Source organism: Schistocerca serialis, chromosome 12 (assembly GCF_023864345.2).
Source record: "Schistocerca serialis cubense isolate TAMUIC-IGC-003099 chromosome 12, iqSchSeri2.2, whole genome shotgun sequence".
NCBI lineage: Eukaryota > Metazoa > Arthropoda > Insecta > Orthoptera > Acrididae > Schistocerca > Schistocerca serialis.
Genome location: NC_064649.1, coordinates 4,225,073 through 4,252,979, shown reverse-complemented (window position 1 = coordinate 4,252,979; position 27,907 = coordinate 4,225,073). Strand labels below are relative to the sequence as shown.

Here is a 27,907-nt window from a genome sequence, read left to right as displayed (position 1 = left end):
ACCATATCAGCCACTGCTCATATAATTTGTGAGACTATTTGGACTTCTGGGGGACATGAAGTCCAATTAATACTGTTGTTCACATTAAACAAGTTTTTTGCTTTTCCAAACCACACACATTTACAGTGTTCTCAGAAATAAGTAAAGTTATATAAGTGGTCAACAGTAGATAAAAATAGGAGTCGGCTAGTGGCGAGGAGGGGAATGTTCTCGAAGAAGCTGCTCTTCTCCTAAATACACATATAAAAAGTAATCTGCAGCAGTGTCCATGATTATCAGGTAGTTAAACCGGTACAACTCCGGGTTAGCACCCCCAGAAGATAAAATGCTTAGTGACAGCCTAGTGGTTGTTTCCAGCATGAATCTTTGGGAGTCTGCTCCGTTTTCACACTTAGCAAATAAATGTTTGACTTTATTATCCCGGTAAGGCACATGAGAGAATTTATCTACATTTTGTATTCTGACCCGGCCCTTTTATCTATCAGGAAGTTTCGAAATGGCGGACTGTGATGCAGAGTGAGAGGTTTGTTCTGGAAGAGGAGCGCTTTGGACACATCAGATCACCCCAGCAGTACTGGTCTCCCTCCCTGTCTTCTGCCTGGAGGCTCACTTATTTCAAGAGAAAACAAATTTGTGTTTTTGACTGTTTTCTTCACCTGCTACAAAATGCTGTGCCTCTATCAGTTCCGTATACATTTTCTGTTAATATTCTGACACTATATTGTGGCACTCAGCCGTGGGCGTAAATAAACGACGAGAACTGGAGTGGTAGAGGACGATAGTGAATGCCGATACTAGTGAAGACACCTATTGCTATGAAGAGCGTAACAGTTCTCAGATACAATATGAAATTATAGGTAAACAAAATGTGTGACAGAAGACCAATGTAATTAAATATAAATACACACAACATTTGAAACATTTACATACTGCACAAAAAGTCAGTAAACAAAAATTCATTTTCAGCTGTGTGTGTCCAAAATGAGCTCTTCTGTTCCACTGTGTTTACATTAAATGAGTCATCACTAGAGTCATTAGAATGTATTATAATGTTGTCAATTGCAATTTCCGTGACACCTTTGTGCCTCCTATAATTGTTTTCCTTGTCTTGTACTTCCCTGCAGTACCCTTCTCAGCTGACTGGTGTGACAGAACTAAGACATCATGTGTGAGTTTCTAGAGATTTGCTGCAAACATGCCACCAAAAGCATTTTTCTTCCTTACATAAAGTTTAATATTTGCCTACACGAATTCAGTGGTGTTCAGGTCGCAATTCTACAGGCAAGCCCAGAGCGTACAGCCCACCCTCTGTCATATTTCTGTTTCATTTTAGCTTTCTTTTGTGCAGTTATTCTATGATCACCACCCTCAGACAGTATATTGGTGGAGTTTTCTCCACTTGCCTACAGTGACACAATGCGCTGTATGCGACAATGGGAGAACTGGACCGAACAAGTGGAGCACCACCTCCAAAAACCACTTCTTGAAATTCTCAGAGTTCATTTGGCTTCGGTAACCTCCTCGTGTCAACTTCAGCTTCCCTTGCTTTACAAACCCGTTTTTCGAACTGACACTTGCCACTACCATTTTTCTGGAGCCACTTCCCCATACTGTAACACCCAATTCATCTCGTGGTCTCTGCCGACATCTGCCGCACATTACAATGCTGTCAATCCGTGAACTGTCGAGGTAAAAAATGTTTTGTCGAGCTTCTGTAATGCTCCTCACGTGCGCAAGGAAATGTGCTTGCCCGAGAACAGTGTTACCACAAGAGATTTCTTTGTTCGGTACAGATTTACGTACAAACCCCATCGCCTCGAGCGAGTTTTTTAGTGAGGTACTGCCCCATCTCCAATTTATCTTCTCACACAGCACTGGAAGGAGTTCTGCCACACTAGGAACTATTTTCTGTCGAGTGTAGAAAACCTCAGCAGTACTCCTTACTACTAATTTATTGAAGTTGTTGGCTTTTTCAATATCACTGCATCTCTTCCTAAGAGCAACAAAATAAAAATAAAGTAATTTGAACCAAACAGCTGCCTACTTGAAAGCACTGTCAAATACAAACAGCTATACACTTTTACAGTACAAATTCCAACCAAAATTGACCCTTTCTTCCCTGGGTTACCAAGTTTGCAAACTTTCTAATTTTGTCTAGGATTGACACACTTCTGTTGATCTAAGTGGCAGCTCCCTTACAGATGTAGGCATTTTTGGCACTCCTTTCCCACCTCGCAGTACTCTGGCAAATTGGGCATCATTTTAAGTGCACCAGTCCGTATTACAAACATACCTTTCCTTTTAGGGGTCACTAGAGTCGTACCGGAAACCCGTGATGGAGCCAGAGTGGCATCTTCACTCATTTCGAGTTACGAGATGTGAGCAATGAGCGACACACAATACAAAGCAAAACAAAGTGTAGTAGTGAATGCGTGAGGCTTTCGGTAACTGCCGGCAGTGCCACTAAGAGTGATGAGACAGGGCTGACTCTACCGGTAACTTTAGCAACCGTAAATCAAAACGTCACCCACCGAAAACTGTCACAGTATAGTGTCTGAGCAATAATAAAGAGTCAGGATTTTTCAATTGTCGTTTTTCTCGTGCCGGACTAATCAATGTGCCGACATTGCCACATGCGATACGGTTCACAGTTTTCAGTACTGTCAATTTTCTATTTTTGCTACCACTCTGCAGTGAGACTATTACATTGTAGACACTTGCTAAAACTGAGTACTCAATGATGCCCCTTTCCATCCTCTAAAACATACAGAACTAACAACTTGCTAGGGTCATAGATACTAACTGCAGTATAATGTAGAGAAAAACAGAGGTGTTTTACGTACCCTGTTTTTTAACTTCTATGGAAGTCCCTTTCTAGTGATGGTTGCTCTCTTGTTGTTAGCAAGTAGGCAGCAGGATAAAAAGAAACTCAAAGCAGTAGTCACCCCACTGGTTTACTAGTTCAACAATACAGGATTACATATTTTGTCCTTTGGCACGTAGGCCTATGTGCCACTTAATGCTTACTGCTTCCCAAATGATCACACAGGTTCTCCCAGCAACAATTTTGTGACGTCTGCCGCAGCCAGCTTCTGGTCGACTGCTTTCAGGCGGACCGGCGTACGCTGTACAGATAAAAGAATACATGTCAGACACAGTGGAAATAGAAATACCAGTAATTACAACAAACAACCAGTTGGGTTAAATAACTGGTCCCCATTTACAGGCCCTTCCCCGACCACAACAAATAACTTTGTGCTCTTTGCTGTAATGACATGTTAAATATTTGTCTAAGAATTACCTAAAAAACCACACAGGCACTCGATCCATTTCTATAAGGTTAATTTCACCTGAGATTACACATGTTTAAATATCACTCGTCACTCTGAAATTAGCAAGCATCACACTTTTATTAGTTTGAATCACCAGTGCCATCACAGCAAACTTTTTTCTGGTTGTGAATGTAACAAGCTGCAACATTTCCACAGTCGATATAAAGTGTGACTTTTGGCAGTCGTGGAGGGGAATGTCATCACCAGCACAAACTATCCGCACCGTGCGCACATACAGATTTTAGTTGTTAACTGGCTGTCAGAATATAATGCTAAGGAATGAAGAAATGGAAATACCAAAAAAGGTACTTCTGTCAGTGATTTTTTTCTAACTACTTAGAGTTTTTGTGTAAGGCCGAACAACCCAACTGATGCCGTACTCTATCTCGGACCGAGAAATGGTACAAATTCTTAGACGAATGATCATCTCTTCGATTTGTTCTAGCAGTAATCACTCACAGATCCACGTCCTCAATTACCTTAGCACTGATCAGAAGTCAAGATTCGTACAGGGTAGTAACTCTCGCATCAGCTTCTTTCGACATCATTTCAAAATAAAATTTTTGTAGCTTCTTGCCACATTACTTTCCACTTGAACCTGTGTACAATGAATCACTTTGCAATATACACTGTCCAAAGGAAGCCTAATTATGCTTTGGCCATTTAGCATAAACAGTTCGTCTAGATCTATATCGACTTACAAACTTCGCAATCCACTGTGTGGTTCATGGGGGAGGGTACCCTGTACCATTACTGTTCATTTCCTTTCCTGTTCCACTCACCAATAGAAACAGGATAAAATGACTGTCTATATGCCTCCACATGAGCCCTAATTTATCTTACATCATCTCCGTGGTCCTTATGTGAAGTGGAAGTAGAATTGTTCTAGAGACAGCTTTAAATGCCAGCACTACAAATTTTGTCAATATTGCTTCTCGAAACAAACATCACCTTTTCTCCAGGGATTCCCATTTCAGTTCCCGAAGTATCTCCATATTACTCGCGTGTTGTTTGAACCTTCCAGTAACGAGTATAGCAGCCTGCCTCTGAAACTATTCAGTGTCTTCCTTTAATCCAATATGGTGCAGATCCTAAACACTCAAGAATAGGTCACGGGAGTGTCCTCTATGTGGTCTCCTTCGCAAATGAATCACACTTTCCAAAAATTTTCCCAATCGACTGAAGCTAACCGTTTGCCTTCCCTACCACAATCCTCACATGCTCACTCCATTCTGTATCACTTTGTGCCATTACTCCCAGATACTTAAACGATGTGACTGTGTCGAGCAGGACACGACTAATGTTGTATCAGAACGAGATGAGTTTGTTTTTCCTACTTATCCACATTAACTTACATTTTTGCCATTTAGAACCAGCTGGCACTCTTCACACAAACTAGACATTTTGTGTGGGTCACCTTGTACCACCCTACAGCCACTTCATCTTCAAAAACTGCCCATACAGCACAGCATCATCAGCAAACCACTACAAACTTCTGGATCATTCATGTATATAGAAAATAACAGCGGTCCTATCAGGGCACTCCTGATAACACCCTCATCTATGACGAATGCTCACTGTCGAGGACAACATTCTGGGTTCTATTACTTCAGAAGTCTTCGAGCGAATCACGCACCTGGGAACCTATTCTGTACATTCGTACTTTCATTAACAGTCTGCAATGTGGCACCATTTTAAATGCTTTTCGGAACTCTAGAAATATGGAATCTACCTGTTGGTCTTCATCCATAGTTTGCAGTATATCACGTGAGAAAAGGGCAAGCTGAGTTTCATCTGAGTGACACGTGAACATCAGCTTTTTGGCCCCTAAGAATTTTATTATATTTGAACTTAGAATATGTTCTAGGATTCTGAGAAAACCAATTTTAAGGACATCTATCTGTAACTTTGTGGATCCATTCTTTCACACTTCCTACGTACAGAAGTGACCTGCATGTTTTGCTGTCGACCAAATAGTATGGGTTTTCTGGTCTCGACAGTAATACGAGCTCTGTAAACTACTTGTATCGGGTTAGATTTCCTCGGTGGAACGTTCCTCTCTACTTCGAACGACATATTTACTGTCCTACAACGCACTATTTATTTAAACTGATGAGCCAAAACACCTATAACCGTGTACTTAACGGTGTGTCGGTTCAAATATAGAACACAATACAGCAGCGATTCTGTGTGGCACGGTTTTGACAAGAACTCGATAGGTTTCCGGAGGTAGTAGCACGAGACATCTACACTCGGGTCACGCGGTCCGTGTAAATTATGGACCAGTGGTTTGTAGGTGCGGAGCTGATGCCAGATAGAATCTCATATGTATTCTCTGAGGTTCAGATCAAGTTAAGTGATCCAGAAACCAACATGCATTCACTATCGTGCTCCTCAAACAATTGCAACACAATTTTCACTTCGTGACAGGGACAGTTATCCTGCCAAACAGTGCCGTCACCGTCGGGGTCGCCACAGAGCACGAAGATATGCGAGTGGTCCACAATAATGTTCGTGTAATACACAGCTGCTGCAGTGCATTCGATTACTGCCACATGTCCCACATATGGCTAGGTCAATACTCCCCACAGCATACTACTTACCCACCTGACCCACATGCGTTTCTAAGAGCAGTTTACCTCCTGATAGTATATCCAGACACGACCGTCAATCGGATGTAACAAGAAACGTGATTCGTTCAAATGAACAACACATTTCCACTGATCCACATTCCAATGTCCTCAATCTCGTGCCCACTGCAACCGGAGATGACGACGATGTCGGTCAAAGTGGGAAGCCGTAGGTGATGTATGCTACAGAGCACCATTGTCAACAGCATCTGCCACATAGAATTCTCCGAAACACTAATGCCTGCACTAACATTGCACAGGGTGTTTGTAATTAAAGTTCCAATTTCAAAATGGTGCAGAAAGGAAAATTGCTAAGAATGATGTCAAATTTTAACAGCATACCATTGATGAGAAGTTTGTGGCACAACTTGACCAGAAGAAGGGATCGGTTGGTAGGACATGTTCTGAGGCATCAAGGGATCACCAATTTAGTATTGGAGGGGAGCGTAGAGGGTAAAAATCGTAGAGGGAAACCAAGAGATGAATACACTAAGCAGATTCAGAAGGATGTAGGTTGCAGTAGGTACTGGGAGATGAAAAAGCTTGCACAGGATAGAGTAGCATGGAGAGCTGCATCAAACCAGTCTCAGGACTGAAGACCACAACAACAAACAACCATTGATGCAGGGGGAAATGCCGTGGCATAAAAAAAATAAAATAAAATAAATAAAAATGAAAATTTGACCAGTAAATGGCGTCGCAAGTGACACAATATACACATCGACAAACACATGACACACGGCTGTTCCTCAGTTTGCGTCTGAGACGCCCGACACTACCGTCTCCACAAAGGATTGCACACTGCTGGTACAACTCTGCTATGAGAATGGTGACTGTGGCCAGGAGCCCTATAGAAGTTCCTGACACTTCAGAGTATGAAAATACGCATTGGTCTGATGTCTGGAGAAGATTACAAAATTTGAAAAGACAGGTGAGTGATAGAGTGAGAAAAACAATTGATCCAACATCTGTCAAAGATGTGGCCACAGCACTGCACGAGGGATGGAGCGATGGTGTGCAAACGTACAGTGCACAGGGAATAATCCAAACGTTGGACTTCCCTGTGAACGTGGTGCACAAAATCCTACAAAACATCCTACATTGCTATCCAAACAAAACCACTTGCGTTCAGGAGCTACTTCCTGATCTGCAAGCTCTAGAATTTATTGCTCCCATGGAAATGGACACTGAATGGCCACAGAATATTCTCTGGTCAGACAAAGCTCATCTGTACCTCCGAGACACGTCAATACACAGAACTGCAGAATATCCGCAATTTATGCAAGATGGTGCTCCTCCATACATTGCACAGCCAGTGAAGCGGCCCCTGCAGAGGCATTACGGAGTTCCTACAATTATCAGTTGTCATTTCCCTACAGCATGGCTGTAAAGATCACTTGATCTTTTGCCATTCGACTTCTGGCTGTGAGGTTATCTGAAAGATGATGTGTTCAGCGCTCAAGTTACAAATGTAGTTAATCCAAAAGGCACACTTTGCACAATGCACTCTGAATGTGACCGACGAGACACAGTGATTTGTTGTGAAACATGCCGTTTCTCAATTTCAACTTGTAGCGGGAAACAGCGGACAGCATATCAAATACGTCTCGCACCAGTCTCTCGACAATTAGAAACCGATGTTATTTTGCTTTTTATGTACTTTTGGCCACAAGACAATTAAAAAGACCCTAGAAGAATTACAAAATATTTGCAATGCTGCCTTTTATGCAGTTTTTAGCCTCGGAAGAATTAAAAACCAGTTTTTCCCATCCATTGTCACACAACCTTGCCACAGTGGATGAGCTTATCTACCTAATAATGTCACAGTCGTCGACTGCACAAAGTCATGCTCACTGGGCAGCACAGATGGTGTAATGTGCACCTCAAACCATATTAGTCAGATTGTGAATCATCTGTCATTTGTAGCAGACCTCATTTACATTAAGACAATTAAAGTTCCATCTGTTTATAGAATTTTTGTTACATTTTTTTCCTTCCCTGACATTTACCCCTATGTGCTGTTCAATGTCATTCAGAGCAGTAGTTCTCTTCCTACAGCATTTAAAAACTGGAACTTTAATTACAGACACCTCGTCTTCTGTCATCCAATCTGCCACAGATTGACACGTATCCTGCGTTGCAGAGTGGGCGAGCCAGCCTCCACTTTTGTGAGGAGCCTCAGATGTCGTCACAAGTTGTCGCCTAATCGTGAGTCACCACCCTTAAAATACTACCAGCAGATGCTCACGACAGCAGCACACAATTAGACAACCAGCTTCACCACTTCTGAGAGGCTTGCTCCCTAGCCACAACAATTTGCTCCTTATTGTGGTCACTTATATCAGTGGACTTCCCCATCTGCAGCCCATATTGTCACTAGAATGATTCCCGATTCATTTGTGTTGTTCTTTCCTCACCTCTTCACATACTTTAAATGCCTCCAGGCATTCAGTCTCACAGTGGGCAGGGGTCAGAATGTTGTAGCTCACAGGAGTAACACTACGGCCCACTGTCCATTACTACTGTTGAATTTTTGGGAATATTTTGGATCAGAAAATTAGATAATCACTCTGTGAAACTGTCACGGTCGTACAGTGTGTATAAATGAACAAGGCCTTTACAAATGTCTGCTTGTGTCTGTGTACGTGTGGATGGATATGTGTGTGTGTGGCGAGTGTATATATGTCCTTTTTTCCCCCTAAGGTAAGTCTTTCCGCTTCCGGGATTGGAATGACTCCTTACCCTCTCCCTTAAAACCCACATCCTTTAGTCTTTCCCTCTCCCTCCCTCTTTCCTGATGAAGCAACCGTTGGTTGCGAAAGCTTAAATTTTGTGTGTACGTTTGTGTGTCTATCGACCTGCCAGCGCTTTTGTTTGGTAAGTCACAGCATCTTTGTTTTTTGAACAAGGAAAAATAATTTCCAAGTTTTTCCCGGACTTAAGAGATAAAATACATTTTTTCCCTGGTGAAATAACATTTTCCGGTGTGAAAATACACTTTCTCCATGTTAAGTGACGCGTGTTTTCCCCTTTAAGAAATACCGACCACAAATGTGCCAGTAAAATTTTAAATAATGACACAACTGCCTGAGCTTCTGGGCCCAAAATTTTTCTAAGTGGCTGATCCTCAAATTCTTAATTTTTGAATGATAGTCAGATGTTCTTTAATTTAAGAAATTCATTAAACATTCTCACATGTAACGCAATTCATCTCGAGTAAAAGGAAATGTACTTTGAAAGTAACACTTCTCAAACCACCACTCGCAGTATTTTCCAGCACACATTTTGCTGTCGGCAGGCAGTTGTGTGCACATTGTGTTTTGTTTTATAAATCGTGCATTTTTTTCTGCAATTTAAGTTTTATTTTTGGTTTTTCCTCTCCCTTATATTTTGTTGCTGCAGTATTATTCTGCATTAACAGGCTAAAGTAAAATTCTTTGTAAGAGTATCACTTCTTACCAGTAAAAATTACAAAAATTTAATTGAAAACTAAAACAATGAAAAATACCTGGAAATCTAAAAAATTCCCAGTTTTTGCCCAGATGAAAAAAGTCCTGGGTTTATCCCAGATTTCCTAGTTGGCCCTTTAGTAGCATATTCCTCATGTCAGCAATAACTGTACACTCTTCTGCATATTGCATCCTGCCGGTATGCATCCATCTCCGTTATCTGTCTGTAACAACACGTTTTCCTGCCCAGCATTGCTACACTGTTCTCATGTTTCTGCAATACCAACTCTCAGCACAGTAGACCAACAAATGTTAAGTGTAGCAGCTGTTCTGCACATCACTGTTCTCTACATCTGCAATTGGACCTCTACTAATGCACTCCAGTTCCAAACAGCCAGATCAGTGTCCTCGTCTGCAGACTGTAATTTCCCTTTCGACCCTCTGTATCTTCGAAGCTGGTGAATGTGTTCTCAGACTATCACTTTTACAGTAACTCACTTACCGGTATGTGTCACTCATTGATTAAAATAGTCCTAATCCAAAAACACTAGTTCACAACAGCAGACAAATGGAAGACTTACTGATACTTGAAAACACAACTCTGCAACAAAAGCTGACGAACACAGAAAACAACCGACAGAGTAACGACAGGTCACGCCCGAGCTTGCCGATCTATCAGCAGTGCTAGAGAGGACTCTGGCTCGTCAGCGCTATTACCTGAGTAATGGCGGCACGATCCACTGTCACAATTCACAAGTTATTTCGATCATACTGTAGTTTTACTGACAATATTTTGTTTTACAGAAAAACTAGATATATGAAATTTTTCAGTACTACTCATTTTGACCCTCTGAGAAACTTTTGCTAATACACTGACTTATAATGATATAAATTACCAAGTTTCCTGAGTATATGAATTTGTTTCATTTTACCTAATATGTTTTAATTTGAAAAGTTGCTTTAATTTACATATGAGGGCTATTCAGCAAGTAGGGAACGTTTCCGTCTGACACCGCTAGGCGCGTGGTGATCCATGAAGCGGGAACATCTCTGTGCATCTGATTTTTTCGATTATTGAAATTTGAAATGTGCGCTGCAATCGAAAATCCTGTCAGTTGTGAAGTGCGGTCGAAAATCCCGTCAGTTGTGATGTGTGGTCTATGATACGGCTTTTGTTGGCAAAAAACCTAAAACCTATAGAAATTTATCGTGCACTGTGCGAAGCGTACGAAAACAACATAATGAGTGAATGTTCAGTCTGGAAATGTTGCATTCGGTTTAAAAATGGCCAAACCAACGTTCATGATGAAGAGAAGAGTGGACACCCGAGCATTGTGACTGACGATCTTGTCGCTAACGTTGATGAAACGATTCGTGAAAACCGTCGCTTCACAATAACAGAGCTTTAGCTTTCTTTTCCACAAGTTTCACGAGATTTTGTTATTTGAAATTGTCACTCAAAAGCTAGGCTACCACAAATTTTGTGCACAATGGGTGCCCAAAATGCTTACAGAGCACCATAAAGAACAGTGAAAGGGGCAACGTTGACATTTCTGGAGGCCAACCACAAACATGGCAATTCATTACTGGATCAAATTTTAACTGGTGATGAGACTTGGGTGAAACACATCAATTGTGAGATAAAATTACAGTCCATGGAGTGGGGGCACACAAGGACTCCCCAAAAACCAAGAAAATGTTTGCAAACCTTGTCAGGAAGGAAGTTGACGGTGACAGTGTTTTGGGATAGGCAAGGTGTGCTTCTTATTGATTTTCTCGAACATGGAGCAACCATAAATTCTGCCCAGTACTGCCAAACTTTGCAAAACCTTAGAAGAGCAGTTCAAAACTAAGGTTGAGGAAAACTGATTTCCAAAATTTTGTTTTTGCACGACAATGCCTAACCTCACTCGGCAAACCGCACTAAATAACTCCTTAATTCATTCAAATGGGAAATTTTCCCTCATCCGCCCTACAGCCCCAATCTTGCACCAAGCGCTTTCCACTTGTTTCCCAAGATGAAGAACTGGCTTGCATCACAGCGCTTTGGTGACGACGTGGAACTCCAGGAGGGTGTGACTCACTGACTGAAGTCTCAGGCGGCAGAATTTTACGACGAAGGTCTTTCAAAGCTTGTCCACCGCTATGATAAGTGCCTCAATGTGTTTGGTGACTATGTGGAAAAGTAGTATGTCAGTCGCTCTTTCAGATGTATATAATAAAATGTATTTCTTGTACTTAGTTTTTTTTTATGCCAAAACATTTCCTACTTTCTGAAAAGCCCTCATATTTCGTTGTTTACAAATACATAATAATGAATATTGCTTCATACTTTTGCTTAAAAAAATATGATATGATTAATTTACATGAATGGTTTGATACATCTGGTAAATTTCCATGAAAGAATGGAAAATTTCTATTGCATCCTCATCGTTGGTGAGCTAGATTATTCCAAGGACCACATAAAGAATTTCAACAGTGTACGGTGTACAGTTCGTTGTCGACAGCACTTGTATTGGTCAGTTTTTCGACTGAGAAAACTGAGTTTCATGCTGTTATGAAACATTTTCATTTGAAGGGTTGCACTGACACACAACCAAAACAGAACTGGATGAAGTTTATGCGAACCCTGTGCATCACTGAAGATCATTTACTTTTTGATTAATGAATTTAAACATGACTGGACAAGCACCAAAGATGAAGAGCACTCCGGCCATCCAACTAAGGTGACCACAAAGGAAACCACTGACAAAATCCACGATACGGTAATGTAAGACAGCCGAATAAAAATTCGTGAGATTGCCAAAACTGACAGTGAAAAATATTCTCCTTGCTTTTTGCCAGATTTATCAAACCACCTGTATATATTCAGAAGAGCAAGAGAACATATGGAAACATGTATCAATTATATTACACTATTGATTCAAATTACATTAACATAGATTGTACGAAATAAGTTTATTTAAATAATCTGTAAATTATTAGTATAAATACAGTCCAATGTAGACGATATGTAGAGGCACAAAACAAAGTGGGGGTGGAGCTGTATTGTAGTAGTTGCAGAGTGGCTGTTAGTGCACGGAATAGCAGTTGTAATTGAGAGACGATGACCGATGGTCGGCATAGTATCGTTCCGTACGTAATCAGTGCATTGTGTTTTACACTGTTAATAGCACTTCTCATTCAGTGTACGATAATATATTAAGGCCTCATAAATACTTTTGTGCAGTTAGATTTCGAACAGTCACTGACCGATGTGATCAATATTACGAATATCAATTTTATTACTTGTGAAATTCTTTAACACAAACAGTGCGCATCGATAACAACTAAGACTGGGGCGGTAGAATGCGTCTGCTCTAGATGCGTGAGCTATTCTCAGAAGTGTGACCACTTCGTGTCTGCAGATTTCTCAAATAGCCAAGCAACTGGCTACCCCCAACCTCTCTGCTACTGACAGAGCTCGGTTCGGCTCCACACGAAATCGAAACCACCACGGAGTTGCATTTCGACTGCCGCCCACAGCTCACAAATGTTGGTCAGAATTGGCTCTGAGGGAAACCCTATGTTTGTTGGAATCCCAGATGTGCTCAAAATATCAGAGGAGGAGGAGGAGGAATGGCCACAGAGTGCTGTTCTCCATCCTCTAGTTGGTTTCCAGCAAATAGGAGCGTATCAAAACTCATAACTCATCATTTGTGGTAATGTTTTCCACATTCTGAGTATGCAGGGAAGGCACCCACGTGTCTCCTCTATCTTCTGCAGCAATCACAGTTACATACATGAGGCGCAGACTTACAAACTGTGTGGCCACTGATCACCCATTACTAAGCACTACCAAAAGCGTGAATAATTGAATTAACTGGATCCTTCAATAGTGCTTCACCAACTCACAACTGAACTGTCATCTTCCAGCCTAATACGGAACTCGGGCTAAGCTAAAGATCGGCCAGTCACTATAACCTACATTCCGTGACAAAAAAAGGATTACAACTCTTCTGTCCTCCTCTTTATGCACACCTAACATCACACACCACAGCATCATCGTGTTACGGGATGAAGGCCTCGCATCTGGTATCGGTAGATTCGATCGATCCACCTATCCGCGATTACAACCTGCGACAGTTTGCGGCAACCGCTGCTGACGAGGTGCAGTCCCCCACGCACGTCGCCTCTTGTCGTCTCCGCCTTACAGGGTCACTTGCAGCACACGCCAGATACGGCACCCGGTCGACCTCGGAGACAGATCGACCTACGTGGGCGACACACAGGTATCTCACTCGTACTACACTCGACCGTCACCCCGTCAGCTGAACGAGGCACGCGACACGTCGGACGTGTGACGAGCCGAGCTGCCCAAAAGCGGCAGTGACGGGACCGTACTCTATCCGACGAGGTAGCCGGCTCTAAATCGTGAAATAGCTCGCGCCCCACCATCTGACCACTTGCAGGAATCTTAATAGACGTGTTTATTCTGTACACGCCTCGTACTCACCACTCGTACACTGAGGTCGAAACGGTTCTTGTCGAAAGATATTCCGGCGTCGACGTCGGCGCTCAGCCCGTAGTGCCGACACTCGTCCACGACTTCGGCCGCGCTGCCCGCCAAGAAGAGGTCTGCGAGCACAGTGCTCGGGTAGCGCAGGGTGCGGCTGCTGTAGGCCACACTCATCACCCGCAGGGCCTGCCTGGCAGATGCACACTCCCATTACATGTCACAGCCACTGGTTTCGTGCAGTTTTATACAGTAATTTATCCCGTATCAGCACGTCCATCTCCGAATAACTACTGCAACCTACATCCGTTCGAACCCGCTTAATGTATCTGAGCCTCAATCTCCCACTACAATTTTTACCCCCGACACTTTCCTCCGTTAACCAAATTGGTGATCTGTCGGTGCTTCGGAATGTGTCCTGTCGACCGATCCCTTCTGTTTGTGAAGTTGTGCCATAAATTTCTTTTTTTACTCAGTTCGATTCAGTGCTTCCTCACTAGTTACTCAATCTACCTATCTAACCTTCAGCATTGTCATACAGTGCCACATATAAAAAATTTCTACTCTCTTCCGATCTGAACTGCTTACCGCCAAAGTTTAACTTCTGTACAAGGCAACAGTTCACACAAATACCTTCAGATAATACTTCCTACCAGTTAAATTTATATTTAATGTTAACAAATTGCTCTTTTCAGAAAAGCTTTTTGCACTACAACCCGTCTGCATTCTATATCCTTTCTACTTTGGCTACCGTCAGTTATTTTGCTGCCGGCCGCCGTCAGTTATTTTGCTGCCCGAACAGCAAAACACGTGAATTACTTTTAGTTTCTCATTTCCTAGTCCAATTTCCACAGCACTACCCAATAAATCCCATTCGTGGGGGTACAGGGTAAGGTTTTTCTAAACATAGAGAGCATCTGAATAGACTTTGTGCCCTCAATGTTTGTGTACGATTGAGCAAGTGTGGACATTTCAAACAAGGTTCAGAGCAACGGCGTTCGTTAGTTAAAGTGTTTTTATTTGGCAGTAATTTTACGTTTGAGGTACTCCTGGTCCGCTGTGCAGTGACACGAGGTCTCTTTATGACATGCTTACGTCATCGAACAGTGTGTCCTCGGAGTCTGCGACGCAGTGTGCCGTGGAGTCCCTCCTGGAGAAGTTCTGTGTCGCGGACTTCTCACAATTTAATGAACAGATAATAAAGTGAGTCATTAACCGACACACAGATTTTCTACTAGGAAACCATTGTGTGAAAATATTTTGAGACTCTGCAGGGCAGTCGTCCGACCAGCATGAGGGCCTAACTGCGAGACGTTGCAATTCGTCAGCACGAACCCTTGCAGACTACAGTCTGTTATCCTAGTTTTACTGTTCTCGATATTTACCTCAAAAATCTCTTTTTAAGATAGTAACCATTTCATTTGACTGTTCTTCCAAATTCTTTGCATGACAAAAGTTATTTCATCACTAATCCGTAAAGTTTTTTATTCTCCTCCCTGAACTGTACTCCCATTTCCAACTTTCTCATCAGTTTCCTTTACTATGAGCTCCATTTTCGGATCGAACAATGTGGGAGATACACGACAACCCTATCTGACTCCCTTTCACGTCATTCGATCTTACAAGTGCAGTCTGGATTCTGCACAAGTTGTAGATAACTTCCCCTGCCTCCCCACTCTCCCTTAAGAGTCACCAGGTGGCCATCCTCTGTCCTCTGCCCCCGCCTTTCACATCCTCTTCTTATCTTCACTCCTCCTCCCCTTTCGATACGACTACTCGTCTCTATCAGGTTTGGTGTGCACAACGTTAGATATACAGTATACTAAAAATAAATTATTTTTGCAGAACGTAAAAAAGTTTAATTGAGAAAGAATCGGCGTACAGTTCGAGACGTAAGCCATTCTAAATATTCAAATGAAATTCTGAATCCTTGTTAGAAGTTGGAACAAAGGTGGATAGTGTAAAACTCTGCTTAAGATAAAACTGACATTATTTACAGCATACTCACAACAACTATTTCCATAATTCATTAAAATTGCACATAGGTGTCAATTAATTGCTACATTACTCTTGATTTATGTCAGGAAAAAAAATCAAGGCTTTGAGATACTGGGTAAAGAAACTGCAAGTTAGCACACTAGGTGATTGCACTAAATGGTTTAAATGTTTATAAAATATTCTAAGTGATTAGGCTGCATCATATTTCTCTTCTCCATTCTTTTTTTTCTTTTCAGACAAAAATGATGCAGCAGAATCAACAGAGCGATTTTATTTCCTTAACAAAGATTGCCAAATCTCACAGACATACATACTTACAACTACATCTACATTTGGGCTATGCAAACCACTGCAACGCAGGGCAAAGGCTGCTTCCCACTGCACCACAAATACTGGTTGTCTTCTTGTTTCGTTCACACATGAAGTTCTGGAAGAACAATTGTTTAAATGCTTCTGAGCACGCTCAAATTAGTTTAACCTTGTCTTCGCATCTGAGAGATACATGAAGTGTGAAATATGTTTCTAGTTTCATCACTTAAAGCACATTCTCGAAGTAAGTGTTTGTGGGATGGTTGGCGTCTGTGACCGTTCGTGGCCCTCTTCTTTGTATACATTCCGTATCCCCTGTAGCCCTGTTTCGTATAGGACTGAAGCACTTGAGAAATATTCTAGAGCAAGCTGAGAAACCCATCTCTGCCCATGTATTTATTTATTTATTCATACGTTTGGAATTCATTTTTCACTTATAAAGTTTCTTTGTACACGATGTCGGAAGCAGTACAATTGAGGCCACAAACAAAGAGCTCATCTGCTTTGCCGACACGGGAGAGAGCCACACAGAGCCGTCCATGCAAAACGCAACTGGCACCGAGGTCCACGCCCGCGACATGCAGTGTATGGCCTCGTCCTCTGTTTATGGTCGTGTTATAACACGAGATCGCCGGGAACTGTACAGTTAAAGCAAAATCGTAAATTGTTAGGAATAACCGGGATTTGAGGTATAAAAACTCACTCGAGAATAACATTTCGCAATAAGAATTTCTGCTTCTTTGAAGTTATGTCGAAGAGAAGAAACTTTAAACCTCTTCAAGTGAAGGATTCTGAGTACTGAAATACTGCATCTTGTTCAGATTTACGTTGTGCTTCACTTTTGGAAAGAGTTTCTACACAGCAAGTTAAAGTCTGATGTTCTCGAGCTGCAGCAAGTCTGTGGATTCTCGAGTCGGGCACGGTCCTCAGTATTTTACCCATCCTGATGCATTAAGAAAGACTTTGCTGCTTCCTAGGAATCATTTTTATTTGTAAACAAAACGAAATCAAAATGTAATGGGTAGGCACCTCTAACAAAAATTATAAATAAAACCTATTAAAAAAAGTAAAGCAATGTCATTACGGTTTTAATACACAAAGCAAAGTCAGTGTATCTTTATATCAAAGCCATGTAAATTCAATGTTAGTTTGTATTCATATAAATGTAAGATTGTGGTACTTAATTCTGTCACTCACATAAACCAAAAATACATTTGACTGAGTTAAAAAAATACGGGGTGTTCAAAAAGTCTCTCCGCAGTGCTGTACGACTGTTAGCCTCACATGCCGTACGATTGTTCGCCTGCCTGGGTTTTTCAACTAAACGATAAACGCACAACGATACTGCAGTGATAGTCTGTATCCATTCGTAGGAGAACTTGTGTTAAGTGAAACAGTGAATGGTTACTTTCAATCAGATGGTGCAACTGCGCATACAGCTCACGTTTCAATGTCACTGCTTGCCGATGTTTTTGGTGATCGCATAATTTCACAGGGACTTGCGCCTCCACGATCACCTGACCTAACACCATCTAACTTTTTCTTCTGGTGTGCAGCAAAAGCAACTGTCTATAAAAACCGTCCAAAATTTGTCGACAAATTGCAATATCCACTTTCACTGCTTCTGTTACAGAAGAAATGTTACAGCTCGTGTTTGGAAACACGATTAGACAAACTGAATTGTGTATTCGACAACAGTGGGGACACTTTCAACATTTAATGTGAAAATTTGTACATAAAAATGAATTTCAATAAATTAATAACTCGCATTTCACCGAGTTTCATTTCGGTGTATACACTGCGGCATACGGCACGTGCGGCTAACAATCATATAGCACTGCGGAGAGACTGTTTGGACACCTCGTACAATAATGTGACAAAAGTTGTGGAATAGTGATACGCACACATACAGATGGCAGTAGTATCGCACACACGAGGTATATAAGGGCAGTGCATTGGCAGGGTTGTCATTTGTACTAGGGTGATTCGTGTGAAAAGGTTTGCGACGCGATTGAGCTACACGCGAAGGACATTCCATTTCAAAAATCATTAGGGAGTTCAATATTCCGAGGCCGGCAACGTCAAGAGTTTGCCGAGGATACCAAATTTCGGTCATTACCTCTCACCACAGACAATGGCCTTCACTCAATGACCGACAACAGTAGTGTCTGCGTAGTGCTGTCAGTGCTAAACGACAAGCAGCACTGCACGAAATAACCACAGAAACCAAAACAGAATGCACGACAAACATATCTGTTCAGAGAGTGCAGCCAATCTGGCACTAACAGCCGCGGCAGCAGACGGACGACACGAGTGTCTCTGCTAACAGCACGACATCGCCTCCAGTGCCTCTCCTGTCCTCGTGGCCACGGCGGCTGGACCCTGCACGACCGGAAAAGTGTGGCCCAGTCAGACGAGTCCCGATTTCATTCGGTAAGAGCCAATGGCAGGGTTTGAGTCTGGTGTGGATCCCACAAAGCCACTGTACCAGTTGTCAACAAGGCACTGTGCAACCTGGTGGTGACTCCATAATGGTAAGGGCTGTGTTTAAACAGAATGGACTGGTCCTCAGGTTCAAAGGAACCAATCACTGACCAGAAATGGTTACGTTCGGCTGCTCGGAGACCGTCTGCAGCCGTTCGTGGACTTCACGTTCCCAAACGACGGCGGATTTACAGGACTTAGACGTAATCGAGAGGTCAGTTTGTGTACAAAATCCTGTGCCGGCAACACTTTTGCAATTGTGTACGGCTAAGGATGCGGCACGGCTCAGTATTTCTGCCGGGCACTTCCGTCGACTTGTCGAGTCCGTGCCACATCAAAATGCTGCACTGTGCCGGGCAAAAGGAGGCCCGACATGATATTAGGAGGCATCCCACGACTCTTGTCACCTCACTGTTTACCGTGGTAATTAAGTATCTGAACTACTAAGCTGAGCAGACAATTTCAGATAAAACTATAGATCATATCTTTTCTTTGTGTTCTGATTTTCAAAAAAACAAAGCCTACATGATTCACCCAGCTGTACTCAAGTTAAATGTGAAAACCCCATGAAAATTTGTAATGTACCTTTGGGGATCAGTGTGTTCGAACAGACACGATAATTTTACAGTTTTATCATTAGTACAGACAGCTCGTACAAGTGTTTTAAGAAGCCTCCTTTGTAGACCAATTGCATTTTGTCAGCATCCTACCACTGATCCAAAGGTCCGCCACCTGCTTTACGCACAACTGAACGATCCTATATGATCTTCCATTTCAGATTCCCATAAATTGTTACACCAAATAATTTGTATGAATTGATTGAGGCCAGTTGTAAAGATCATACATGACTCACTGATTCATTTCTGCATTTTGTAAAGTTCACATTTTTACATTTCTGAACACTTAAATCAATATCTAACTGAACACTGTGCAATTTTTTTTCACATAATACTTCATTAAAGATAACTGCAGAAAGTCTGAGGTTTCTATTAATATTGTGTTCGAGGTCATTAATGTATAATGTAAATGGCAAGATTTCTAACACACATATCTGGAGTACACCTGAAGTGATTTTTAGTGTAACATATCACTTTGGTGAAGTGAAGTGTCGCACAAGCATTTGTCGAACCGATGACAGATGATTGCCACCATAGAAAGTCGATTTTTTTAATGAATTAACAGAACCTCCTGCTCGGATGTACATTTTATTTGTGTGCGTGTCTCACGAAATAGATAGATGCAGCATATCTACAAGTCAGGATGACGATAAACGTCGTGCCGCGTTCACGGTACCTGCCAGTCGGACGGTTATTCCGTGTCGTCGAGTCCAGCCTCGTAGATATGGTGTGAGCCAAAGATGAAGAATGGCGGTGACAGTGCCTGTGATGTCACAGGGATGAGGGAAAACTTGTTATTTCCTCATGTAGATACTCTTTTCTATGTACTGCTGTTCCAAAATGCATTCTTTGTACTAACTGCTTTATATTCTGAAAATGGAACACAAACAAGGCTCGAGAATCCTAACCGAGATGTGTAGTGAGGAAAGATGTTTGTGCAATCCCTCATGATCCGACGTATTGTTATAAGATATGTAGGCAATTGTATTCTTATTCCTGATTACGTGAAACCGATGGCCTCATTACTCTGTCACTCGAGTGAATTCCTTCCTTTATCATCGACAGAGCTAGTGAAAAACAACTCTCGTGGATCGGGGGCCTCAGCTCCTTCTAATAGGAAATAGAGCTCTCGATGAAATACCAATATATATTGGCGATATTATTATTGAGTGCCAATATTATTTTATATTATATTTTTTTACAATTTCTGATAAATATTTGAAGTTGTTCCTTCGAAATTGAAATATAACATAATTTTATTTGCACCATGTAAAGAAGTCTCACTGCTTTCTGAACTCTCATCGCATCCAGTCTTCCTCTTTGGCCGTGTGAAGCAAGTACAGATGGCACAAAGAAGAAGTCCGTTTGCTACGGGGAGTGGCAGTGTGAACGGAATAACAACAAATCCGAAGTGAAGAAATAGCACGCTAGTTGCTGAAACTGATGAACAAGGATCTAAATGACAATATTGGTCTTTGCGGAGGTTGGAGACATTTGAGGGTAAATGCCGACACGTTCGGTGGCCGACACTACCGATAGAAACTGCAACGTTTAACTTCACGGTGCAGTTTTGATGCTACAACTGCTAGGTCGCAGGTGTTTGCAGAAACGAAAAAAGAGGTAAATCGATACGAAGTGTTCGAGAGAAATCCGATACGTGATGAAACCAAACGACAGATCCATCGGATACCTTTTATTGTGCCTCTTACATGCAGTTACCACCAGTAGCACAGTGTTTATCGCCAAACGTGAACGTGCACCGTTTTTCTTTCAATCCTCGATTTGAAGGGGATAAGCAGGCTGCTAGCTTGTCGGCGTACATTATATCCAATAATAAACCAGTACTTAAATATACAGCTCTAAAACAGGCAGTTTATTTACAATGTGCAACTGATATTTTTTTGGCCGGTATGTCGATACTTTTTCCGTCGACATATCAAAACGTTGACAATTTTGTTTCAATTTATCGAGGGCAGATAACAATATTTTTTAAAATACTGGTGTACTGGATTCCCAATTTTTTAAAGAATATCAACATTCCTAATAGGGAATACGTGTATCTGTCTTCTGTCTTCTTCCGGATAAGTGTATGCCCGTGCAAGTGAGCTGCACGATACAAAACAAGCAGTCGAGGCCGTAATACGGTACAGCAATAGCTTAGTTCTACGACTGCTACATAAGAGAACAAAAACTACCTAATAAGTAAGAATCTGAATCTCTCATAAATTTTTAGTAGAAATGAAAAACAACTTAACATTAACTCAGACCTTCCCATTCAAGTATTTCCATCACAAATATTCCACACGTGCTCTGTAATTGGGTGATGTGAACAAAGCTGCAGTTACAAACGCATACGTTCGGGGTCCTGCTGCACAGGTGAACGTCACAAGTGCATCACACAATACGGCCTCAACGCACAGAGGCGGTAGTTTCGACCGCGGCCGGAAGGGCAAGACAGAGCACGCGTCGGACACCTCCGGTCGTCCTCCTCCGATCCGCAAATCTCCGGACATTTCCACGTCGGACTGCTAAAGTCTCACTGCCCCTCTGTGCCACAGGCAGCAGGTGGTCCGGGTACTAAACTGTAGCCATCGGACGGACGCATCACAGCTGAGGACATTCGGTACACCGAGTCCGTACGCCAGAGATGGGGCAGTGGCGGCAGGCGGCCCACCTGCGGAGGTGCGGCACGTGTAATGTGGCGAGGCAGGCGAGCAGTGGCGGCAGTGGCGGCAGGCGGCCCACCTGCGGAGGTGCGGCACGTGTAATGCGGCGAGGCAGGCGAGCAGTGGCGGCAGGGGTGGCAGGCGGCGCAGCGCCCGCACATAGTTCCCCGAGTAGCAGGCCAGGCTGAACTCCAGCGCACTCTTCACCGTGTCGGACCTGGTAAAAAGAAAGCACCGAGCGTGGAATCTTACAGATTAACTGAAGTCTGGCAGACTTACGACCGAATTGTCACCTTTCGACCGAAGCTAGACCTCGGGCTACATTACACCGTATTCCCATCCGTCGGCTTTGGCGAGAAGCCGTCACGGTGCCTCCTTACTGCCAAACCTAGACTGTGGGCTATGCTACAGTTCAGTCTGTCACCACGACAAATGTTCCAAAAACTAACAGAGAGAAAAAGAAATACTGTCAGTGTTCTATTGTCCTTCCATTTGTACATGTACGATGTCACACTCTACATCTTCATTCTGTTGTGGAACAACATTAACATCTTCTTTCTGTAGGTTCAGTGGACCCCATTTTACAGTATACTCGAATGGTCCCAACCGTAATGACTCGGAAACTCCAACTGAGAGAGTGTGTGTAAATACTGAAAGATCACAATTCTACTACTCGAAGACTTTTGTGCTTACAAACACGGTCTCTCTCTCTCCAGTAGTCAGGTGTGTGCAATAAACTGTTCCAAATGTCTGAAAAATCCGTGCAACTTTGTCACCTTTTGCTACTGTAAAATATGCACAACAGACCGCGTGCAGAATGACGTGGGCAAGTAGGAGGGGGGGGGGGGGGGGGAGAGCAGTAGTGGTGGGGGAAATGCTGAGCACTGAAGGCGAAATGCCTTTCTAAACTGAAGCCTACACTCGTATTAAGTGGAGCCCCTCACACCCACACTTGCACGGTGGCCATCTAAAAAGACCTACTGTCACCTCTGCTTCGGTTAGTGTCTAAAAATAATTCCGCTGAAAATGAAATGAAGGCAGCAACTTATCTTCACCTGGCTTGTTAACCGTTTGAAACTTCCAGTGAAGTGTCAAGAGTGGAGAATTTTGAGTAAAGCCTACATTTCTCTTGTTGCTATTTTTTTATTGTTTCTATTGCCAAAACACACCATTATGTAGAGCACTGTGTACAATGTCAGCTCACTAACATGTCGTGCAGATTCAGTTGTGGGAGAATCTTGAAACAGTGGTTTTAAGTGAGGAACTGAGGACGAATAAAGCCAGTATCTTATGAGAAGGCACATTCTCAGTACAAAAATATATGTGCAATATCTTCAGTTATGTTGCTGTAAAACCAACAGCAATTCTCATTTCACCCTTAAAAATTACAGTGTTCAATTGAAAAATTCTGTATTTAGTCAAATAACATGGAAGATAACGAAGTTTCGCAAATTAATCGTGTGGCAAAATACTCCACATTCTATCATTTGACAAAATGTCGTTTCAATATCTTAAAAGTTTATCAGGAGTCAGGAACGTTTCAGATATTTCATTCTGGCTTTATTACCAGTGCACGTGATTGCAAATGAGTGCACTGTATAAAAATCAATTTTCTCGAGATTGGTGAAGGTACGAATCTCCATTCGAGTCTAAGGAAAAATTCAATATACTAGTTTAATTCCTTACACAATAATGTATGATGTAAAATACACCTAAACTAAAATCAAAGTGGCCCTTGCTTTTCGTTGCGAACTTACCAAATTTCAGGTAGTGTTATACTTAAAGGGAGACATCGATGAATAGTTTCTGTAAAAGAATTTGAGAAAAATTTCAGATTGCGCATCTTGCTTCTGCCGGTACAGTTCCTTGCCGCCTGGCCGAAAGTGAGCAAACGACCATTGCTCCCCTTCTGCACAAACAAATGAACTCGCCCCGCACTTTGGAGAAAAATTTGTCACTGCATACTGGCCACAACAATCTGCGTGGACTCTGCTTACTGAATATGCAGTAGTTTTTTAATCTGAGCTGACATTAATCTGAAATGGAGAAGAATAATAATCCTGTCTCCTGTTCACAAATCTCAATATCAGTGCTTATGTGGGAAATGACTGTGGCTACAGCTGGTGTCCTACACACACACAAACACACACACACACACACACACACACACACACACACACACACACACACACACACAGGCGCGCAACTCACATGCACAAGTAGTGTGTGTGCGCGTCTGTGTGTTTATTGTTGAAGAAGGGCTTAATGGCCGAAAGCTATAATTGTGAGAGCCTTTTTGTTGTGCCTATCTGCGACTGAGCATCTCTGATATGTTAAAGGCACTACCAGTTGATGCTTTTCGCACTGCTACCGAGACTGTGAACAGTGACTCTGCCAGTGCAGAGCTGCCAAAGGGAACTACTTTTAAGGAGACAATATTATTGTTTGAAAATAAATAAATAAAAATTTTGGCAGATAGAAAAATCAGTCCCATTACTTTTCTCACACACCTCATATTGTAACGATATCAGCTGACCGAGTTAATGAAACAGAGGCACCTGAACCTAAATAATGATGAAATATGGCTTCTATCCGAAAGCATGTGTAACAAATGCAAACATATGCTAAAACCAGTATTTACAAATTTTGTACAAAGAAACCTAATTGTAAATAATGTTCAGTGATGTGTAAAGATCCCAGGATTCAATGAAATCAAACTTGTATTTAAGAAGTGATTAATATTTGTACATCAAATATTGTTATGAAAAGTATTTCATTTACTATGACAATAATAACTGTATTATTACTGCATGTTTATTTCTGAGAAATAATTGTGACAAATTATTTTGGAAAACTAATTATTTTTAATTGTAAATGTCAAAGTTAATGTTTTCAACAATGAATGTATTTATATTTTGACTATTACAGGGCAATTCAAAAAGGACTTTACAGCTTTGAAATGATATAGAAATTTATTGAGATAACTTACAGAATCAGTAGGGGTGTCATTTTGCAGCAAACAACTTCAACTTTGATTCACATAGTGCATCAGTATCCCATTCTGCCACCAGGAGTCACAGGGTAGGGCACAGTTACATAGGTTACTCTCACTGGTGCGGAGCACGTTCGCTTTGCGGCTCGGTTTCGTGAAACAAACTCTGCGACAAATGTTTGGTGTACATTTTGTACCGAATACACTAAAGAACCTCCGAGCAGGCTTACAATTTATTTCTGGCACAAGAACATTATTGAGACGAGCTGTTCACTGCGACATCATAAATCGCACGGTCACCCGCATATTGACAATTATGTCAAGTTAGGGAGAGCTTTGCCTGGAGTCCACAAATATCAACTTTTTAATTCCACAGGTCGATGGAGATGACCGAGATGGGACGGTTCACCAACGGCAGCACAGTGTACCACGACTATCGCTTCCCAGGTCGGTGGATTGGCTGTGAAGGGCCAATTGCATGGCCGGCTACCTCGGTTCCCAGACTTGACACCACTGGACTTCTTCCTCTGGGGTTACATTAAAGACAGTGTATGTGTTCCTCCCCTAACAAACAGTTAAGCAGATCTGAAAAATCAAACATACACTGCCATTGCACTAGTTATGCCCAATTTGCTGCAATGGGTGTGGGAAGAAATTGATTACCAGTGGGTAGTATGTTGCATCACAAATAGTAGTCACACTGAACCAAAACGACACTTGACAATTTATTGTGAAACTTGAGATCATTAATTACAAAATGACACATCCACTGATTCTGTAAGTTATCTCAACAAATTTCTATATCATCCCAAAGTTGTACAGTACAGTCCTTTTTGACCTGCCCTATATAAGGGACCACGGCAGCAGCACAGTCGTAGCGAGTATTGTCTCATATTTCGTAGGTTCGATGTTACGTCACCTTAGTGGTGTGAACAAACAAATAATTAAGCACATTTTCATTTCTGCATCATTACAGTGGAACCTCACATACTGAGCATAATTTGTTCCCTAATCATACTCGTAGTGCGAAAAACAGGCGTTGCGCGAACAATTTGTCCCGTATAAATTAATGTAAAATATGATAATATGTTCCTTGCAGAAAAAGTACTACAAGTTTTATCTTATTCGTGCCATAAATTCAAAGAAAATTACACATACAGTATTATGTACTTTATTATCCACAATACATAATTAATTCTTTTTCACTAGGAAGCTACCTGTAGTCATTCGTTTCTGCAGATGCTTCAACACTTGGCGAAAATGTGACATAGCATTATTGTCAAATATATGCAAAGTGCACATAGCCACTGCTTTATTGGGATGATGATTTTCAATGTACGATGCAACTGATTTGCATGCTTTCAGAATTTCTCTTATTGTGCCAGAAGATTACAGTTTTGCTGTTACTGCTTATTCCTCTGAAGACCTCTCTCCACAACTTCCTGATGTGAAACACACTGCAACTCCATAAACTCTTTGGTAGTAATTTCTTGGTTGTGATCTTCTGCAAGATCACTGACATCATTGGTAAACATTTCTAGTATCATGCTCTTGGCCAAAGACACAATCTCATTGACTACAGGCTCCACAGGTACTGACTCAAATGCCTCAGAGTCACATTCGACAACACACTTCGGCAAAAGCTCCTTGCAAGCAGAACTGAGAGTTATCTCGGTAACCCTCATGCCTTAACCATCACCTTGATGCAGGCAACGATATTGAAGTGATATTCTCAAAATTGCATGAGAGTGGAATTGGTAGCTTCGGTCAACTCAAAGCAATACTTGGAGAGTGTTTTAGTGTAGAGCTTCTTAAAGTTACAAATAATTTGCTGGTCAATAGGCTGGAGTAATGGAGTGGTGTTGGGAGGCAAAAATAGGATACTGATGAACTGAAATTCTTGAAGGAAGTGGTCTTGTAGCCCTGGAGGATGGGTAGGAGCATCGTCCATAGCGATCAACATTTCACTGATCCAATGACAAAAAACATCATGTGTCTCCCAAGCCTTCTTGTTTGACCTCCACATCACATTTACATCTTCTGGACTTTATACGTCTCGAAGGCTCGTGGAGTTTCTGAATGGTAAACAAGTAGCAGTTTAATTTACAAATCACTGCTTTCATTGACACAAAACAGCAGTGTGAGACAATCTTTCATTTTCTTGTGACGGTGCAGTGTATTCTCCGCTGTTGTTATAAAGGTACAATTCGGCATCTTTCTCCAAAATAGATCAGTCTCATCACAATTAAAAACCTGTTGCGTAAACCCTCAGAATCTACGAGCATCTCGAAGCTGCCGATGAAGTTCTCTGCTGCCTCTGTGTCAGAGCTGGCTGCTTCGCCGTGCCTCATAACACTGTGGATGTCGGATCTTCTCTTAAACTTCTCGAACCACCGACGGCTTCCCTTAAACACTCCTTCAATCACTGACGATCCTGGCGTCTTCTTAATGAGGCCGGCGAAAATCATTCTCGTCTCGTCACAAACGATGTTCTCGTTAATAGTGTTGCCCTGCAACTGCTTTTCATTTATCCAGGTAAGGAGCAACCTGTTGATATCATCTAAAAAATGAAACCATTGTTTAGATACTTTTGTCACTCCCTTTGAAGCACCTATCTCCTTAATCTTGTCCTTCTTCTTGAGAACAGTGCAAATACTTGATGTAGACTGATTATATGTGCCTGCTAAATCAGCAATGCTCACACCACGTTCGCATTTTTCAACGATTTTACATTTCATTTCTAAGGTCATTTTCTTTGTCTTACGGTCATGTTCTCGCAGCTTTATCTTCGGGAACATTTCTAGGATCGTTTCAAAAATTTGCACAAAAAAAGCACAGTGTGAACACAAGTTTAGAGAAATGTGTGATCACAAGCTGCACTAAGACGGTAGCAGAAAGAACACTAAATCCAGATTGCAGTATGTACTAAAGACAC

General features: G+C 41.9%; 1 protein-coding gene across 5 annotated transcripts in view; it reads right to left on the bottom strand.

The window, feature by feature from the left end:
- Positions 1-2,938: 2,938 nt before the first annotated feature.
- The window catches only part of LOC126428116 (SAC3 domain-containing protein 1), a 43,185-nt gene continuing 18,216 nt past the window's right edge, over positions 2,939-27,907 (bottom strand). For 2 of the 5 annotated variants that reach the window (XM_050090020.1, XM_050090019.1), the window contains exons 5-7: positions 21,989-22,197; positions 13,907-14,095; positions 2,939-3,125 (exon numbers count right to left, since the gene is read on the bottom strand). In XM_050090020.1, coding sequence (XP_049945977.1) covers positions 2,977-3,125; positions 13,907-14,095; positions 21,989-22,197 — 547 coding nt within the window. In that variant the 3' untranslated portion in view covers positions 2,939-2,976. Of the gene's footprint in view, positions 3,126-13,906; positions 14,100-21,988; positions 22,198-27,907 lie in introns of all 5 variants that reach the window. The other 3 variants (XM_050090021.1, XM_050090022.1, XM_050090023.1) reach the window with 3 other exon arrangements.